This window comes from Lissotriton helveticus, chromosome 7 (assembly GCF_964261635.1).
Source record: "Lissotriton helveticus chromosome 7, aLisHel1.1, whole genome shotgun sequence".
Lineage (NCBI taxonomy): Eukaryota > Metazoa > Chordata > Amphibia > Caudata > Salamandridae > Lissotriton > Lissotriton helveticus.
Genome location: NC_136068.1, coordinates 1,846,644,477 through 1,846,665,250, shown reverse-complemented (window position 1 = coordinate 1,846,665,250; position 20,774 = coordinate 1,846,644,477). Strand labels below are relative to the sequence as shown.

Genomic DNA, 20,774 nt, shown 5'->3' with positions numbered 1-20,774 from the left:
TACCAGCTGTTCTGCCCAGATTGGACAAAAAAATATAAAGCGCCTCCTTCTTCTCCGGCCTGTTTAGTTTCCCAACCTAAAGCGGATTCTTTGATCACTCAGGCTGCACAAAAAAGGTCTCGAAATCCGGCCATACCTCTGACATCTCCGCCTGATCAAGATGGCCGTAAATTGGACTCAATTGGTAAAAAATTTACCACTATGGCAGCGACTACCGTGAGAGCATCCAACGCCTTGGCTATTCTTGGTCGTTACGACCGACAAATGTGGTCTGAGATTGCTGGTCTGATCCCTCAGATGCCCGATTCCATCCGGGATGAAGCGCAGGCCATCATTCTCGAAGGAGAAAAAATTTCGGCAGAAATAATCGACGGTGCCGTCGATATATCCTCCACTGGTTTCCGGCAACTAGCGGGTGCGGCAGTCTTGCGCCGTCAAGGCTGGCTAAAATCAACCACCTTCCGTCCGGAGGTTCAATCCAGGGTTTTGGATTTGCCCTACGACGGCGAATCTTTATTCGGTAAACATGTTGATGATGCTCTGGAACTGATAAAGAAGGACACGGACCCAGCTAAGTCCTTAACAACTTTACAATATCGAAAAAAGCCTTTTCGTGGGGCACGCGGTAGAGGAGGAGGAACCTCTACTTTTCGTGGAACAGGCCAATATCGATCATACCACTACAATGATAACAGACAGAGGGGCTCCTATCAGTCCCAGGGTCGTTCATCCACCTCCAGACCATACCAGCGTATGTCCAATTACAGAGGTGGTTCAAACGCCAACAAAAAACAGTGACAATCCACAATTTTACCCTTTGGCGACTGTACATCTTGGAGGTCAGATCTCAAAATTCTTCTTCAATTGGTCCAACATAACCACCGACCGATGGATCTTGGACGTTGTTTCAAAAGGACATACTCTGGAATTCACGAAATTCCCCCCCACTCGTCCACCTTCGGGTCCACCTTCTCCCCATTTCAAAGAACTAATGGCTCAGGTGAAGCTACTGATCCAGAAAGGAGCCATAGAAGTGGTACCGCAAGGTCAACACGGCAGGGGATTTTATTCCCGTTTCTTTCTCGTAAAGAAAAAATCAGGAGAGTGGCGTCCCATCTTAGACTTGAGGGCTCTGAACAAGTTCATCGCCTCAAAGACTTTTCAGATGCTAACCCTGCTTCAAATCTTGAATTTCCTCATTCCAGGAGAGTTCTTTTCAACAATAGACCTTCAAGATGCATATTTCCATGTGCCTATTCACCCCAGTCACAGGAAATATCTCCGTTTTACAGTCGGCCAATTTCATTATCAATTCAAGGTCCTACCATTCGGCCTCCGATCGGCACCGAGGGTTTTCACCAAATTTCTCGCCCCGGTGGCTGCCTACCTGCGTCTACAGGGCATCCAGTTCTATCCGTATCTGGACGACTGCCTAATAAAGGCCAAGACTTTTCAGTTAACGGAACAGCACACTCAAGTATGCATTTCCCTATTCGAAACATTGGGATTGTCCATCAATTACCAAAAGTCCCATTTTCAACCATCTCAACAGCGAGACTTTCTAGGAGCCTCGCTCGATTCTCGGCTGGGACAAGTCTTCGTTTCTCAGGAGAGACAAGTTCGCATGCTAAAGAAAGTACAGTTCCTACAGTCAAGACAGTACGTTTCTGTCCGGATGTACAAATCATTCCTTGGCATGGCCTCTTCGTGCATTCAGTTGATTCCCAACTGCAGACTGCACATGAGGGTTCTACAGGAGGAACTAGACAAGCAGTGGAAGCAGATATCGGGTTCGTTCGAAGACAAGATCCACCTAACGCCCCGCATTCAACGCGCTTTGGAGTGGTGGGCTCATCCTCCAAACATAGCGACAGGTCGTTCATTCAGAGACGAACCACCAACACTTACGCTGACGACAGACGCTTCCCTAGAAGGTTGGGGGGCGCATCTCGACGGGATGTCCGTGAAGGGGAAATGGACGGCGTCTCAGCGCACTAGGCACATAAATCGCTTGGAGCTACTGGCGATTTTCTTGGCCCTGAAGTCCTTTCAGAGATTAGTGCAGGGACAAACATTGCTGGTGAGAACGGACAACACCACCAGCATGCACTACATCAACAAACACGGTGGCACAAGGTCTCTCGTGCTGTCCCAACTGGCACAGGAAATATGGGATTGGTCTATCCAGCAACAAATACATCTCACAGCTATCCATGTACCAGGTGTGGCCAATGTTCTGGCGGACTCGCTCAGCAGAGCCCTGTCGGACAACCACGAATGGGAAATCAATCGATCAACGTTGGATTTCGTCTTCCGACAGTGGGGCCGACCACAATTGGATCTCTTTGCAACTGCTCTCAACAGGAAGTGTCCACGATTTGCGAGCCGGCATCCACACAAGGAGTCGAGCGGGAATGCCTTTTCAATAGACTGGTCGAACGACTTCATCTATGCATTTCCTCCACTTCCGCTCATTCCTCGCCTGTTACACAGAATGAGGTTCCAACAGTGTCGAATAATCCTGATCGCACCCAAATGGCCGAGACGTCCTTGGTTTTCGGATCTTCTTCTGTTCTCTCTGACAAATCTGATACAATTGCATCCTCTGCCACATCTTCTCACGATGCAGCAAGGTCAGATATGCCATCCGGATCCAGCATACCTCCAACTTCATGCTTGGAACCTGAGTACAATGAATTTGCACACATGAATATCAACAAGGATTGTAGGATGGTGCTAGCTAGTGCTCGTGCTCCGTCTACCATCAAAACTTATCAGTTAAAGTGGAGGCGTTTCTGTGCTTGGTGTTCCACTAAAACTCTGGATCCCATGTGTGCTCAGCCTGCGCAGATCTTGCCTTTCTTCCTGTCACTAGCAAGATCAGGACTATCACACTCCACTCTAAAGGTGTTTCTGGCTGCAATTTCTCGTTTTCGCCATGATGGCGTAACTTCTTTGTACTCCTCCAGAATAATTAGACAATTCTTCAAGGGCCTCTTTCGGATGTTCCCACCAATCCGTCGGCCTCCACCTACTTGGCGTCTGAATCTGGTTTTGTCTCAACTACTTTTGCCTCCTTTCGAGCCCATCCATTCTTCCAGTCTCAAATTCCTCACCTGGAAAGTGGCTCTTTTGCTTGCTCTAACTTCATCCAGACGCGTCAGCGACATCCAGGCTTTTACTATACAACCACCGTTTTTACAGTTCTCCAACGAGGCTGTTACTTTGAGAACAAATCCCAGTTTTATTCCTAAGGTTCCGAGTGACTTCCATCTCAATGAACCAATTATTCTTAAGACTTTCTTTCCTGCACCACAATCTGCAGCGGAACGCTCATTGCACACTCTGGATGTGAAACATTGCCTCAAGTTTTACATTCAACGCACAGCAACATTTAGAAAGACAAATCAACTATTTGTAGCATATAGCCCAGTGTGCAAAGGTCAATCTGTAACCAAACAGACTATCACCAGATGGATATCGTCTGCCATATCCTACTGTCATCAACGGGCCGGCAAGCCCCTTCCTGCTCCAGCTCGAGCTCATTCCACGAGAGCTGTCTCGGCTTCTGCTGCCCTCTTTGCGGGGGTACCTCTGAGACACATATGCAGAGCTGCTACTTGGTCGAGCAGCCATACTTTTACAAAGCACTACTGCCTGCAATCAACAGATGCCGCGGATGCGGCAGTAGGTCAAGCGGTGCTGCGGAATCTTTTCCGATAAAGGTGAGCCTCTGTTGCTTCCCGCCTCCAGTCATAAAGGTTTTCTCATGTTTTTTGGTATTTATGGCTTATTAAGTGATATGTTTTGCCATGATTTTAATCGTATATTGCCTTTATGACTAATGTATGGTTTACTGCTTTCTACTCTTATTCAAGCATGTGAATCTATGAAAGACACCCCTAATACTGGAGAAGAACAAAAGTTACTTACCTGTAAACTGTGGTTCTCCAGTATTGGTGTCTTTCATAGATTCACATGCGACCCTCCCGTCCTCCCCTCAGAGGATCTCTTCTCCTCAGGCATTTATACTTACTTGTGCTGCGAAAATCTGAGGACTTGGGCTTCTGAGGAGAAGGTTCTAGAGGAGGCTACGGCCTGATTGGCTGGAATGTGGACCAACACATAATGACTCTAATATGTTACTAAAGTGAATTCTCCCTTGGGCTTTTCTATGGGCCTATTCTGTTCTATGGTACTTTTTTCAAGTTTACTTTTCTATTGCATTATATGTATGTATATTTTATTTATTGTATTTCTCATGTATACATGCATATATTACTGCTATTTATGTACCGTGGGACTCCCACTTCGACGACGGGGAATATTCAAGCATGTGAATCTATGAAAGACACCAATACTGGAGAACCACAGTTTAAAGGTAAGTAACTTTTGTTCGTTCTCCTCCCCCAAATTGATACATTCAATAAAGGAAAGCAAATCCTCCTCACTGCCTTGCCATATAAAAAAAAACATCATCAATGAAACGTGACCATTTGGTGATATTTTCAAAGAATGGTGCAGATTGGTTAAAAATGTGTTTTTCCTCAAAGTCAGCCACATATAGGCAGGCTAGACTCGGCGCACAGGTTGCCCACTTGCTGGTGCCCTTTGTCTGTTTATATAAATCTACCTTAAACAGAAAAATATTATTTTTAAGGATTTTCTCCACACACTCAACTATAAATGTGGAGTGGTCAGATAAATCCTCATTTTCATTTTCTAAAAATCTTCTTATCATCCTAATAGTGTCATCTTGTGGGATATTGCTATAAAGCGCCTCTATATCTAGAGTGAAGAGCCACTGCTTTTGTTGGTTAAATTCTATATTCTCTATTTTACTGATCATATCAGTTGTGTCCTTTATGTATGCACGTTGTTCTGTGACTAGGGGTTGTATGAATGTGTCAACATACTGACTTAAAGGTTCTGTTAAAAAATTCAGGCTCGAAACTATAGGGAGCAATACCACCCAAGGCGACTTCCCAATCCAAGATGGCGCTGATGGAAAACTCGCGTCTGCAAAAACGAGCTACACAAAAGCTTGACTTGTCAACGATTAGAATCATTAAGGCAAAAAAAAGGATGTTCGGGGGTTATAAATTACAGGACAAAGTTGAGAAGTTAATTATGAATCGGCCTACTATACATGATGAAATAATTAAACCAATTTCCAAAAGATGTAAGTAATATACAAAAATATTAAATTACTTTTTTTTTTAAATTGTCGATAATATACAAACATTAGTACTCAACAAGTTGTTCATATCAATGTGGCAATGCATAGATATAGGCTAGAAACAACCCGTTACAAGATGGCGGTCGCTCTAAACAGAGTAGTGCGAACCACACAACTTGAACCTATCTTAATGAGAACCAATTAAGTAATAATCACCAATTAAGGATAGTATAAAAAGGACCTCACTTGCAGAATGAGAAGAGAGGAGGGAGGACGTGGATCAAGATTCTTCTTCTTAACAAGTAAGTCCTAGAGGGAATAAGACTCCAGGGTAAAATCACTCCAAACCTTAAGGATTAATGACTAACAGGGAACCCTTGTTATTTTGTAGAGTGTGACCCAAACAAACAATTTCAAAACCAGTGGCATCCCTTAAATTAATGATGGGAAGGACTGAGAGGATCGCATAGATAAAGTGTGGATAATACTAAAGGTAAGATATTTCTAAACAAGCAAAATGATAATAGAACTATAGGAATAAGGTACCAAACGAGTGACCAACTATATCCTGTAATGTTACAGAGTAGTAGAGGAAGTCCATGATCTCTACAAGAAACACGTCCTCCCCATATTCTCTTAAAGACCATTAGCAGTAAGAGAGAAGGGGGACAGTGGGCAGAATTTAAGAAGAAATCATAATAGTAAATGAGGAAAAGAATGTATAATAAATACTTAACATTTCCCCAAAATAGGAAATTACCGCTTCTTCATAAATTACCAAGAAGGAGGTCCAAGACCAGATTTTAAGGATATTCTTTATTTAATATGAAATAGAATAAAGAGACAAGAGAGGATGATAATTAATTGATAATGGTATCACAATTTCCTGCCGTAATAACAACCAGGAAAACCACACGCTTGAACACCGGAACAAACTTGCCAGGAAGTAAATAATCCCTAGGTAAGAAATAAGATAAGACGTATGGGTTTGACCATGACAACCAGAAGGGCAGAATTAACTGTTTGTCCCTTCCTATTAGCAAAGCTTGATTCACCGGTAATTCCCAAGATTTTATTGATACAGACTATTGGAGGTCCCGCATAGACCCAATAGGTATGAGACAATCTTTATACACAGTTCTAAGATTAGGATTGAAATATTGATTGGTGAGAACTTCGTGATGGGTTACCAAATCATAGGGGAATAATATAAACCTATGGCACTAAAAACCAGGAATTGATGTATGAAATGAAGATGGAGGACAGTAAGGTCTAATACTTGAGATGTGAAAAAATATGAGCAAGTACATTTGTTTAACTGTTATTGTACACTTTTTTTAGATGTATTTTGTATTGAACAACAATGTCCTGAAGAAGGTCAGAATTTGTAGATCACCGAAATACCGCGTCGACTATTTGTTGGTTAATAAAAATGTTATGTTAAAATTCTTCTTTTTTTTAAAACACTGTGAATATTTAAGTTTGTAAAGATGTTTTAATGAATGTGATCATTATTTTAAATTGTATAAACTGACTCTAGTATTGTACTGATATCTCAACTAAGTATTAATAAATAACATATTTTGAATTTCGTGATTGGTTTGTGTGCAACTTTGACCTCGTTATAACAATTGTTATCTGACTTAAGTAGTTTTGTAAATTTGGTAACCTACTCAAAGATTATTTTCACATGAATTTGTTTGCCCCTACAGAAAGTAGTGACTTGTGAGTCTTCTCCCACTCCTCAAAAATGTAGGAAAAGGAAATTTGCTGTTTTTTTGTGCCATCTTAGATGTGCCACTTGGAGGTCAGGCAGTGCTGTTATCTCTACGGGTGGTCTCAGGACAATAAATGCAGCCGTTAAGTGCAGGCATCTAATGCCCACTCTACCCCGTAATGTTTCAGAAAGGTAGGAGCATGCAGTGAGTCTGGATGGTGCTAAATGGCAGTGCCCCACCAGGAGCTCTGCCAAATGCTGCCTGCTCCATCGTCGTTGGACCAGGCCCCCTCTGACAACAGCTCCTTGTGATATTTACAGTAATTTACTAATATTGCCTATGAATATAATTGCCCAAATGAATGCGTCAAATAAAGAAATGTAAACATTTTTGTATTACACCTGATTTCCTCACCCTACTTTGCCACTCTCCCTAAGTGTTTTCTTAATTCATTTTGGAAAACTCTTGGTCAATCTGTGCACTGATGCCATTGAACCATTTTACTCAAACCTACTGACCACTTCTCAGGAAGTCCTCATTTCCATCTTTTTTTATAGAATTTCATGCTGCGTTACAAAGGGGATTATAATCACTGGATTGGCTTGAGGAGGGAAGATAATTCTCAGTTGTGGACATGGGTCAATGGCACCAAATTCAACAAGTGGTAAGTCCTTGTGTTTGTTTATTCTGCTGCCAGACATTTTCAGTCACTAATCCTATTTTGAAGCTAATCTCACACCAGCGTACAGCCCAAAACTGGCATCTTTGTTGAAAACAAACTCGCACAGAGACAGCTGTTCTGTCGACGACACCTCCGTTTTCGAGATTCCTCTTCTGTATAAAGCTCTCCACTGGTACAATGTTAAATACAATACAAAATAACACCAGCATTGGAAAAGCTAGTAGGTGTGTCCTTCGCTACCTGTTTGTGGTATGATGATTTATTGTGAGGGTTTTTTTGCAAGCATATGTATGATCAATTAAAAAAATGAAACTGGTAAATGCTGCCACATAAATGTAAGAGAAAAGAGTGTGTCTAGAAGGACTAGTTTGCACACTTTAAAGAGAATACCCTAGACCATCAATTCTAGGGTTCTTATTGCTTTATTTAAATTATTTAGATTAGCAAAGCAAACAAATATTTGTTCATGTCTTAGAAAAGAAACCTTCCAATTACAGAACACCACATTTACAAAAACACATTCATACACAATGCTATATTCCACTTAAAAACGAAAAAATTCAAAGACAAAAATGACAAGTGAAACAAACTTAGACAATCTTGTGAAATAACAGTAACATTGAAAGTACAACACCAGTCCTAATTTTTACATAAGGCACCAAGCGGACGAAAGATTCTTAACTAGACATTGTTAATTGTCCTGCCTAAGCCAAGAGACCGGGGGTTATGTCTTCAAACCAATGTTGCCTACACTAGAGGAAAACATTCTTACTACATTCCTTAAGGCACAATATATACACAATCTGTGTCATCCTAATGAAGGCACAAATTAAAATTCTGGAACTAGGATTGTCCTTTGTCCCAGGGGTAACCATTGACTTTACTAAGGTCAAGATGGAAATACTGGAGTTATTTCGTAAAATTTACCTAAAAGTATTCTTCATGGGCAAAGAAGATACCACGAGACCCGAACCATCTCGAATACGTAACAAATCTTCCTATTGCCCCCCCATTGTACAGTGTACCCAAAAATATTTTAGCATTTCAACATGCCGTGTTATCCTCTCTTAATGTTCTTGAAAAAAAGCGTATGTACATTAAGAAAAACATATCGCTGTTCCACAGGAAGGCCATTACTGCACTGAAGGAACAACAACTGGCGGTGAATAAGCCAGCCAACAAGAGTGGGGCAGTGATGATTTGGTATCAGCAGGCTTACCTTACTGAATGAAGAAGTCTTGTAGGTAACACAGGGTGGTATTGATGCATTCCACAAGATCCTACTGTCGAGATTGCCCATGAAATTATGAAGATTGTTACTCACGGCTAGGACCTAGAGATCTTAGGACCCAAAGAATCAGAATATCTAATTAAAAAGTATCTATGAACTCCAGTACTATATACTTCTTGCCGAAGGTGCATAAGGATGCCACCAATCCGCCCGGCCGTCCTATTGTGTCTGGGTGTGTTTTGATTCTGGAGCCACTGTCAAAATATGTGAATGTGTTTTTAAAGCCATTTCTTGAGGATGTAGCCTCATATTTATGTGACATCACAGACTTTATAAATAAAGTTGAAGGGATCCCATTTGATTCGGAAGTTAATATACTGGTTACAAAGGATGTTCCATCCATGTATACCCGGATCCCCCAGCAAGATTGATTCGATACGATGGAGTCTTTTCTTGAAACAAGACCTAGACCACATCAGGTGCCTACCGAATTCATTCTAAAATTGGCTACAATCACCTTGCGGCGTAATTTCTCCAAATTTGATGACAAATTCTTCGTACAAATCAAAGGGTGTTCCATGGGCTGTCCCTTTGCACCAGAAATGGCAGTATTGTACATGGCTAAGTATGAGGAAATGTTTGCATACAAAAACAATCCCTATATTACCTGTATCAAGCAATGGTTCAGGTATATAGATGATGCCTGGTGCCTTTGGGAATGGTTGAAATCATGCTTAAAGAATTCCATGGGTGGCTTAACGATCATAGCCCTGACATTAAATTTAGCCTTGAATTCAGCAAAAAGAATCTGCCATTTTTGGATGTCAATGTAAAAAATTCCCAAGGTAGGTTAATCACCACATTACACACCAAACCCACGGATAAGAACAATTCCCTCCACTATGTTATGTTACATCGTTTTCTATAGCGCTCAGCTGCCCCAGCAAAGGGGCGTCCCGGCACTGCAAGAGATCCAATAACACATACAGCAGGAAAGGTCGTAACGAGGGTCACGGAACCAATAGACTACGCTGAAGGGAAAAGGAAAGTTTTAATGGCTTTCCTGAAGGCGAGCTGGCCGTCCATACCTCGAATATTTACAGGCAAAGAATTCCATAACTTAGCTGCCGGACAGCGAAACGAGCGCCCTCCTACACGGCATAGTTTTACCCGAGGGACAATCACCAAGTGTTGCCCCGACGAATCGCTATTTCCCATTGATTCCTATGGGCCTTGAAGCCCATAGGAATCAATGGGAAATACCGAATCGGTATTTACCGATTCGGTAAATACCAAATCCTGCAAGGGTGAACGGGGTGTCACTTTGACACCCTGTAGCACCCCAATTCCAGGCTTGTGTGTCATGTGGCACACATACATGCCCTAAGGGCATGTCTGTGTGTCACATGGCACAGGTGTACATGCACAGATGTGCATGTACACCTGAATTCGGTATTTTACCACCCAATTGTATTGGATGATAAAATACCGAATTCTGAAGGCCTGTAGCACTGTAAACAGTGCTACCTACATCTGGGATTTACCGAAACGGTAAAATTACCGATTCGGTATTTTACAGAATCAGTAAATTTACCGATTAGGTAAATTTACCGATTCTGTAAAATAATGGCCCCTACATCTCAATCACCAAATACCGGTCGGTAACGGCCGAATTCGGCCGTTACCGACCAGTATTTGGTGACCTACATCGGGCCCTAAGAGTGGAGTCCATCCATACACCGAGATTTTTTACCACTGCCTTGGGCATGAGCATGTCTCCTAGGGGCGACGGCCACCAGTGTTCATTCCACAGTGTGGCATTTTTTCCAACTAGCAGAACCTCTGTTTTGTTTGCATTTAATTGCAAACAATTATTGGCCATCCATTCGGCCACCGCCGTCATCCCATCTCTAAATCTGGTGGCCGTTGTAGAGGGCCCCTCAGCTAAGGTGACAACAAGCTGCGTGTCGATAGCATTATGAGACCATAATAAGCTCCCACTATTTAGCGACAGCAGCTAGAGGCTGGACATAAAGATTGAACAGCGACGGGCTCAATGCTGAGCCCTGCGGGACCCCCTGCCCGATGGAGTGGGACTGGGAGAGGAACGGGGGGGGGCGGACACTCAGAAAGATCTCTCTGTTAAGAAAGATCTGAACCATTCTAGGGCCGACCCTGTGACCCCCGCTACCTCTAATCGCTGAATAAGGATGCCATGTGACACCATATCAAAGGCAGTGCTGAGATCTAACAGAAACAGCGCTGCACTTTGACCGGCATCAAGGATTGACCGGAAATGTTCAGTGCTAGCCAACAGAGCCGTTTCCGTGCTATGGCCCGGTCGGAATCCATTCTGCGATGGGTCGAGGATCTTATTGGAGCTCAAGAATTGAGACAACACATTATTAACATGGGCTTCTGCAATCTTGGCCACCCAAGGGAGTAGAGATATAGGTCTAATTTTCTCGGGTTTAGAAGGGTCTAGCGTGGGCTTCTTAATAATGGGTGACACCCAAGCCTGTTTCCATGAAACTGGAACAGTAGCTGTAGTAAAGGATGAATTAAGTATTTGACAAAGCGGCTCCCGAAAAATCGGGAGTGACTCACTAAATTGAGAAGGCCTCAGAGGATCAGAGGGTGAGCCTGATTTAATTCTACCACTCAGTCTGGTAAACTCCTCCTCGGAGATGTCCTGAATTGCCGATAAGGTCGGACGAGTCCTATCGTTAGAGGACGAGGAGATGGGATAAAAAGGAGCGTGTGGAAAGGATTGATAGATGGTTCGAACTTTTTCCACAAAGAAAGTCGCAAGCTCATCACACTGCTGCACGGACACTATAATAGGCATAGACGCTTTCTTACTCCTAAGATCTTTAAAGATCTTAAAGATGCATTTAGCTGGATTAGAACTTGACCTTATTTCATTTGCATAAAAAGCTGCGCAGACAGAACAGAAAGATCTGTGATAGAGCTTGATTTGAGCGAGATAGCTTAATTTTTTCTCATATGCATAGTCCCTTCTCCAGTCACGTTCGGCTTTCTTACAAGCTTTCCTAAGAACACTCAGTGAGTCATTATACCAGGGACTGGTGTTAGAGGTGCGCCTCTTGATCCATCTTGCAGGAATGAATAACTATCAGAGTTATCATCCGTCCAACCTTAAGAACAACTTGCCCTATTGCTGTAGGAGAGAGGACTACGAATTACATGCAGAGGGGCTAGTCAAAAAACTGAGAGACAGGGGATACCATAGAAAATTGTTGAAACAGTCACTGAAAAGAGCATTGTTTACTCCGCAAGAGCACTTACTAACAAAAAAGACAAAAAGGCAAACAGATCGATCAGTATATGTGTGCACGCTTGGACCACAGACACATCCCATTAAGAAGATTATCCGAAGCAACTGGCATCTGATTGAAGGAACCATAAAAGATGTGGTGTTGCCACTTTTTGCACTAAAAAAGAATCACAACATTGGGCAGCAAGTTACTAGCTATTCAGGCTTTTTTTTAAAAACATCTACATTATGCAACATGCTCAACCTCCAACCGATATAGCGACACCACAAATTTGTTACCTGTTCAGTGTGTGATTCGACACAAGAAGGGACATTATTCACAGACGGGCTACGGCACTGGCGCCATAATGAATTTACGAATTGGAAATCTAAAAACGTGGTATACGCCATGTCCATGTAAACTGATTAACATTGGCAAAACAAGTCAGGAGGTATGTCACTGCATTGTCCAACATCGGTCATGCCTGGTGGAACACTTTGTATCCTCAAAACATCTATACACTGATTTTACCTGGACAGTTTTGTATCAAATAAAGAAAAATAACCAGTTTGGAGGTGACCCTGAAGTCCGGTTGGCACAGAGGGAGGTTTTCCTCATTATGAAATTTGACTCAGCCCTACATGGGCTTAATGAATTGCCTGGGATCACAAAACTGTAATTACAACTTTAGCCATTCACCCTAATTGCAGTATTTTTGCCGGGTGATTTGCTTTGTTTAGGGCTCTAAATATTTCATGTAGTGATGGCATTCACTGTGTATTTTCTCTGGAATAAGACTCCAGCCTGTTCACATGGAATATGCTCTTGGGTTACCGTGGGGCACATTTGTCCACCAAGTATTTAACATCAGAAGTCTTCTGCAGTACCTTTTAAGGCCCACACCACTTGTCCTCCAAGGTTTTGGGCCAAACAGGCTTGGCACTAGACCCTTCTGACCACCTTGATACTCAGTCAGCATAGCTTTCTGGTTGTACCATTCCTTCATCAGCTTTTGACTGGCATGAAAGGTTTTATTTGCCTGACTCATGTGTTGCACCATCAACTTCCTGAGGCCAATCAAATAGTCCCTATCATCTTTCAGTGGAGACAGAGGTTCCCTCCCACCCTTCTCAAACTAAGGTGACTGGACCCCACACAGAGTGGCCATACAGAAACCCAAAGGGACTGAGCCCTACTCCCTTCCGCAGGATTTCTCTTTAGGCAAACAATAGACATGGTAGTAGAAGATCCCACTTCCTCCAGAGGTTCTCTGGCAAAACTGCCATCATGCTCTTTGCTGTCTTGTTGAACTGCTTCAACAATCCAATGGTTTTGGGTTGTTTGCTGTGGAGAAACGGTATGTCACACCAGCTTGCTCCCACGTCTCTCATGTAAGAGAAGATGAAGCTGGTTCTCCAGTATTGGGGTATCTTGCATAGATTCACATGCCTGAATCATTCCCCGTCGTCAGAGTGGGAGTCCCACGGTACACAAAAATAGCAATACATATGCACATAATAACCATACCATAGGTAACAAGGTAAAATAGCTAGAAATTAAACGGAAAAAACCTCTACATTTATGACTCGTCCAAGTCATTATATATAGTCCAAACTACAGCCAATCAGGCAACAGCACCCTCCAGAATGTACTCCTCAGAGGCTCAGGCTCTCAGATTTTCTACTGCACGTCGTGTGAAGGGGGTCTCCCTGAGCTCTGCTCAGTACTTTTCAGTTATTTCAGGAATTCTTCAGTTCATGATGTCTTCTTCAAAGAAGTCTCTCTTTCGACCTTGTGAATCTTGTGGGAAGCTCCGGCTGTTTTCTGAGGACCCCCACAAGAAGTGCATTTATTGCTTGTATCCTGACCACCAGGTGAGAGACTGTAAGATCGGCAGAACCTTTCCTCAAAAGACTCTCAGGAACAGAGAGGGACGTCTACTTCTGTGGCTACAGAAGATTAAAGATCAAGACAACCCCTTATCTGAAGTTGGGAGCATTTCCTCTGGTAAGACTATGTCCTCTAAGATTTATCTTCTCCTGAGGCTAAGGTGTCAAAAAAACAGCACACCTCTAAGAGTGCTGAGCTGCCTTCCACTTCAAAAAAGGCTACTCCACCTTCTAAGAGTAAACCTCTGCCTAATACGCCCTGAGAAAAACTGCAAAGTCTCTGATAAGGATTTACCTCAGAAACGGGTTCCCTCATCGACGAGCTAGACAACGACATCTTTGTCAACGAAGCCAACCGTCTACGCTACGATGACGTCGACTGTTACTTTCTCGTCACCGAGACCTCATGTGATCATGTCTTCGGCATCCTCGCCATCAACGCTGGTATCCATCTCTATGAAACCAATCTCGTCGACGAAGGAGGTGAAATCTACCGTACGACGAAGATTAGAAGGGTATCATCGACGATTGCCTCGTCAATGGCCGTTTGGTCGATGGCCACCTCCTCGTCGACGGCCGCCTCGTCGACCAGTACTTATTGAACACCAGCTTCGACGGTGACGACTTCCTTGATGGCTCTCTCGTTGATGCTACAGTTATCTTCATATACAGCATTGCAGGTTTGGTCAGCGTCTGCGGCCACGTCATCTTCTACATCTGCGCAGTTGCCTTTGACAACAGCATCTTCTTTGCTGCAAGGACGTAGATCTTCATTGGAAGCCCTCTCTCCAATTCATATTTCCCCTACTAAGGTTCCTCTGGAGTTACCTGAACAGTTGCTGGATTATGGAGAGGATGATGAGGAATCCGATGAGGATGATAGGTTTTGCACGGCCAGGAGCTCTTCTGAGTTATTCATTAAATATCAGGAGGAGGATCACGAGGATAATCCTTCCCCATCGACTGTTTGTACAGCTCCAGATACTATTCCTACGGCCCAAATGCCTTTGGATCTGCTAAATAATCTACAGTACATGTTGGATGATTATTATCGCCGTTTCCCTCCATCTGAATCGGCTTCTTCTGTACCGCCTACACCATTTCCCCAATCTTCTTCTTCTGCATTGAGATCACCCAGACCAACTTCTCCGGTACCTTCTCATCATTTTCAGATTGCTCACACCACGGATGACGATAGGGATGAAGGAGAATTGGATGACAAATCGATCCTTACGGAGTGGGATGATTACCAGATACAAACTCCGTCTCCTTCTACTCCTGCTCCCATCAATTCTCCTCCAGTTGATATCGGGGGTTTTCATCTTCTCATGGAAAGGGCAACGCAAAGGTTAATCCTTCCTATGGAAACAAAGAAGGATGATTGTTTCCTATACAATTTTAAATATCAACCGAGGAAACAAGTACGGACTATCCCAATCATTGACTGCATTTGGCAGGAAGGACTAAAGGTCCTGAAAGCTCCTGCTTCTGTTCCTGCAGTCCTACCCCGCCTCAACAAGAAGTACAAGGCACAAGAAAATTTGCCAGCATGCCTCATAGGTCAGCCAAAAGCTGATTCTGTTATCGCCCAGGCAGCACAACTACGAGCAAGTAATCCCTCCTCTCCGATTGCAGCTCCTCCAGATCGGGATGGCAGATGCCTGGACGAGATTGGTAAAAAGGTTTCAACCATGGCAGCGATGACCATCCTTGCTGCTAACTCACGGGCTATCTTAGGCCGATATGACAGACAGATGTGGTTAGACATTTCTCCCTACATCGATATGTTGCCTGAGCCCTCTAAATCAGAAGCACTAAAGATCCTGCAGGAGGGGGAACGTATCTCTGCTGAGATCATAGATTCAGCTGTGCATGTTGCATCTACAGGTTTTCGGCAACTGGCAGGTGCCGCAGTCCTACGGCGGCAAGGCAAAAATAATTGATATGCCGTTTGATGGCGAATCTCTTTTTGGTCAGCATGTGGATGAGGCCCTCCAGGCCATTAAAAAGCATACCGAGACAGCAAGATTCTCGGTACTCTCCAATTTCGGAAGCCGCCCTTTCGTGGCGCTAAGGCCCGTGGATCCTTCTCTGGTCAAGGAGGTTATAATCAGCAAAGACAGTACCAATCCTATCAAAGTAACCAAGGTTACTCTTCTCAGCGCCAACAATCCTACAGACAACAACCAAATACCTCTTATTCACAAAACAGGAGAAAGTCTTCCTACCGCAGACATGATACGTCTCAGAAGCAGTGACAACTGCCGTGACAACTGCCACCTATTCTACCGCCTACCACTTTAAAAGTTGGCAGAAGAATCTCCCAATTTTACTCGAATTGGTCAACTATAACATCAGACAAGTGGGTCTTGGACATTGTAGCCAGAAGCCATGTTCTAGAGTTCATAAAGATCCCTCCAAATTCTCCTCCGAAAGCCCACCTCCAGCTCATCTCAAAGAGCTTTTTTCCCATATAAATTTGATGTTACGAAAAGGAGCGATCGAAGTGGTCCCTCAATTACAAAGCAGAACCAGGTTTTATTCAAGATTTTTTCTGATAAAGAAAAATCGGGAGAATGGAGCCCCATTCTAGATCTTCGCCCCCTCAACAAATATCTAAAAAAGTTATCCTTCTGGATGTTGACACTTCAAGAAATCCTTCAACTCCTCACTCCAGGGGAACACATGGCCAACCTCAACCTCCATGACTCGTATTTCCATGTATCAATCCGACCCAGACATAGAAAGTTCTTGGGGTTCAGAGTGGCTGGCAGGGACTTCTAGTTCAAATTCCTTCCTTTCAGACTATGTTCTGCACCCCGTGTTTTTAACAAGGCTCTAGACTGGCGGCCGCACACCTTCGTCTGGAAGGAATTCAAATATTTCCATATGTAGACGACAAGGCGAATTCTTTCACAGTCGCGAACGCCCACACTCAGATGTTTGTCTCTTTTCCAATCTCTGAGCCTCTCCATCAATTTCGACAAGTCTCATCTCATCCCATCGCAAAGAAGAATGTTCTTGGGAGCCACCATAGACACTCAGCTGACACAAGCTTTTGTCTCAAACAAATGGCAACAGGAAATTTGCAAACTCGCCTAACTACTGCGATCAAAAAGGTGCGTTTCAGTATGGCAGTTCAATTCACTACTGGGCATGCTTTCATACTGCATTCCTTTAGTCCCCAACTGCCGTCTAAGAATGGGACCTCTGCAGGAGGAGTTCAACAACCAATGGTTAAAGGTGTCGGGATTCTTCGACGATCTCATCCACATCACTCCCCAGATTCGAGAAACCTTACACTGGTGGACTTGCAAGAGGAACGTGGCAGCAGGATGCGCATTTCTAGCAGAAGCTCCAAGTTTCGACATCACCACGGATTATTGCGGCGAGTCAGGCTGCCTGGAAATCACTTACGCTTGCCTCCACTGTGTGTGTGTGCTTATTTGATATGATTTGATTATCGACACCCTATGCTTTTAAATACTGTGACTTATACTGTTTTTACTCACTTACCTGCTGCCTCATTTGCTCCTGACCCCGTTCCGCCACGGCTGAGTGCCGATCGAGCGAAGGGTTATTTAGTGAGCAACACACCCACACTACTTCCTGCCCACCACGCTGCCGACGTAGGTCAGCGCGCTAGCTGTTGCAGAGCTTTAGGCTATTTTTAGAGGTGGGTCCTCTGCTCGTGGTGACTATTGCGGCGAGTCATGCTGCCTGGAAATCACTTGCGCTTGCCTCCTCTGTGTGTGTGTGTGCTTATTTGATATGGTATGATCATCGACACCCTATCCTTTTAAATACTGTGACTTATACTGTTTTTACTCACTTACCTGCTGCCTCATTTGCTCCTGACCCCGTTCCGCCGCGGCTGAGTGCCGATCGAGCGGAGGGTCATTTAGTGAGCAACACGCCCACACTACTTTCTGCCCGCCACTCTGCCGACGTAGGTCAGCGCGCTAGCTGGTCCCTCCCCCTGGGTTATTTTAGAAGGTAATCTGGCGGAAGCGCAGCGGGCGCGCCGACTTCGCGCTTAAGTCGCGCCAAAGTCATGCCCGTCTGCGCCCGTCCGCGGCCGTCCGCGCCCAGCGACCATTTTTTATGGCCTGTTGACCACCTATTCCCGCACGGACCTCCTTGCCCTTCAACATTCAGGTCCCCTGGACTCTTGTGCAGCTTGTGCTGTCAAAAACGGTGGTATTTATATCTCCCCTAACCTATCCCCAGATATTCGAGATGCCTGTGTCCCCACACGACATTCCCGTTCTTCCACCAACCTGTCTGGTGTAGGGTCCCCTGGCCCTTTCTCCATAGCGGTGGTATATCTCAATACTCGTTCGCTGGTGAAACACCAGCTTGAGATTTTTCAGCTACTGGACGATGATAAAGTGGATATCCTTTTACTCTCTGAAACCTGGCTTATGGATGACTCCGCCCCTGACATTCTTGCTGCCATTCCTACTGGGTATTACATCTTACAGTCCAACAGGTCTGGGGGGAGAGCCGGTGGCGGGGTCGCCGCTATCATCCAATCCCAGTTCAAGTTTACTGCCGTGGAAACTCACCATTGCCAAAACTGACTGTCTCACCCTTAAATTTTTCTCTTCTAGGTTTTCATTCATTTGTGTCCTGGTTTATAGACCCCCTCATAGCACGCCTCTTTTTTTCAACAGTTTGGCGAACTGATCTTCAGGCTAGTTATTAACTCCGCCAAAATTCTTATTGTCGGCGACTTTAATTACTGGCCAACCGATCCCCGGGAGAGTACTATCTCCGAGGAATTCACTGATTTCCTACTTGGTAGGAATTGTTACCAACACATCACTGTGGCTACCCATAACAAAGGTCACATCCTTGACCAAGTGTGGACGACCAACCTTGACATCTCTTCCCCTTCAGTGTTTCCTTGCTCCTGGTCTGATCATTCTTTTATTTCATTTTCCTTTAACCTCACTCTGCCCATCCCCCAATCCCTGTCACTAACTTCACTGCCCGTAACTGGAAACGTGTTAATTTTGCAGATTTCCATGCCATCCTAGCTTCCACTGCCCCTGGGGACCAGGCTCCACTGTCCGAACAGGCCTGTCTCCTTGAGCAATGGTTGGTATCTGCTAGTGACAAAGTGGCCCCCCTAAAAACTATTAAAACCAAACGTCCCCATGACGCTCAGCGTTGGTTTACAGACCAGTTAAAATCGGACAAGCTGGTCCTTTGCCAAGCGGAGCGACGCTGGAGGCGCACCTATGATGCTACCTCCAAAACGGAGTATACGGACCTATTGAAACAATATAAAAAATCTATTATTTTGGCCAAAACTTCCTATTTTTCCCAAAAAATCTTGGATTCTGCCTCCAAAGCAAAGGCTATTTTTGCCATTGTCGAGGAGCTCACCTTCCTGACCGTGTTACGGCTCAACCTTTACCTTCCCATGTGCTCTGCGACTCTTTGAATCTGTTTTTCACCGAAAAAATTGTCACTATTAAAAACAACATCCCTTCCCCGTCCTCTTCCGTCCCACCCCCTTTGCCCCCTATGAACCCCTGTCGATTTGATGGTTTCCCTCCTATTTCTTTGGCAGAGTTCACGTCTCTGTTACATCTGGTGAGCTCTGGCTCCCCTAACGATTGTTGTCCCCCGCAAATACTTAAAGATATTTTCTTGGCCTGTCCCGACCCCCCTTTGGCACTTTTCAATAATTCCCTAGCCTCTGGAATTGTTCCAGCCTCTTTCAAACAGGCGGTCGTACTGCCCATATTGAAAAAGCCTGGTGCTCACCCCTCGGTCATGGGCAACTTTCGACCGATTTCCCTTTTGCCCTATCTGGGGAAAATCTTGGAGACCTACGTCACCCGCTGCCTGGGTGCATTCATCGAGAGCTCTGCCTTTCTGGACAATCAGCAAGCGGGCTTTCGGCCAGCACACTCCACCGAAGCTGTTATTGTGGCTGTGATGGATACACTAAGAAAAGGCGCCGACAACAATATCGCCCAAGCCCTGGTGCTGCTGGACCTGTCGGCGGCGTTTGACACGGCCGATCATGCCATCCTGATCGACCGTGTCAACAATGCGGGCATTCAAGGCGTGGCTCTCTCCTGGATTACATCTTTTTTGCACCAGCGGTCTCAAGCCGTTCATCTATCCACCTATTCTGCGTCTTATTCCCCTTTATCCTGCGGAGTCCCCCAGGGCTCTGCGCTGTCACCACTCTTGTTTAATGCAGCCCCTTTTGGCCTCCCTTCACCACACTCCTGTTACTATTTTTAATTATGCAGATGATTTACAATTGATTTTTCCACTTCATCCTTCCCCTTCTTCCTCTTCTAATTTTCAATCTACCATGTTCGCGATCTCCGAGTGGATGCACTATAGTCAGCTTAAGTAGAATCCTAACAAGACCGAGTTGGTGCTGATGGGCGGACCTGCCAATCCCTGGACTCCCAGCTATTGGTCGCCCTCTCTTGGCCCTTTGCCTTGTCCCGTCAACTCGGTAAAGAGCTTAGGCGTTATTATATCTAGCGACCTGTCCATGAGGCCTAAAATCAACGCAGTAACATCTTCCTGTTTCTTCCACCCCCGCAGGATCTGCAAAATTCACAGATTTCTCAGCACTGAGGCACTCACCCTTGTTATTATGGCTCTGATCACCTCGCGTATAGACTACGCCAACTCCCTTCACGTTGGAATTCCAGCCTACCATCTCCATCGGTTGCAGCTGGTGCAAAACCAAGCGGCCAGGCTGATTTTCCATCAGCCCAAATTCCAACATGTCTCGCCCCTGATGAGAAGATTGCGCT

The 20,774-nt window shown here is 44.6% G+C and overlaps 1 protein-coding gene across 4 annotated transcripts in view; it reads left to right on the top strand.

Moving 5' to 3' along the window:
* LOC144770829 (uncharacterized) overlaps window positions 1-20,774 on the top strand; it is a 210,048-nt gene that overhangs the window by 181,723 nt on the left and 7,551 nt on the right. For all 4 annotated transcript variants that reach the window (XM_078655607.1, XM_078655606.1, XM_078655605.1 and 1 more), the window contains one exon: window positions 7,455-7,561. In XM_078655607.1, coding sequence (XP_078511733.1) covers window positions 7,455-7,561 — 107 coding nt within the window. The remainder of the gene's footprint in view (window positions 1-7,454; window positions 7,562-20,774) is intronic.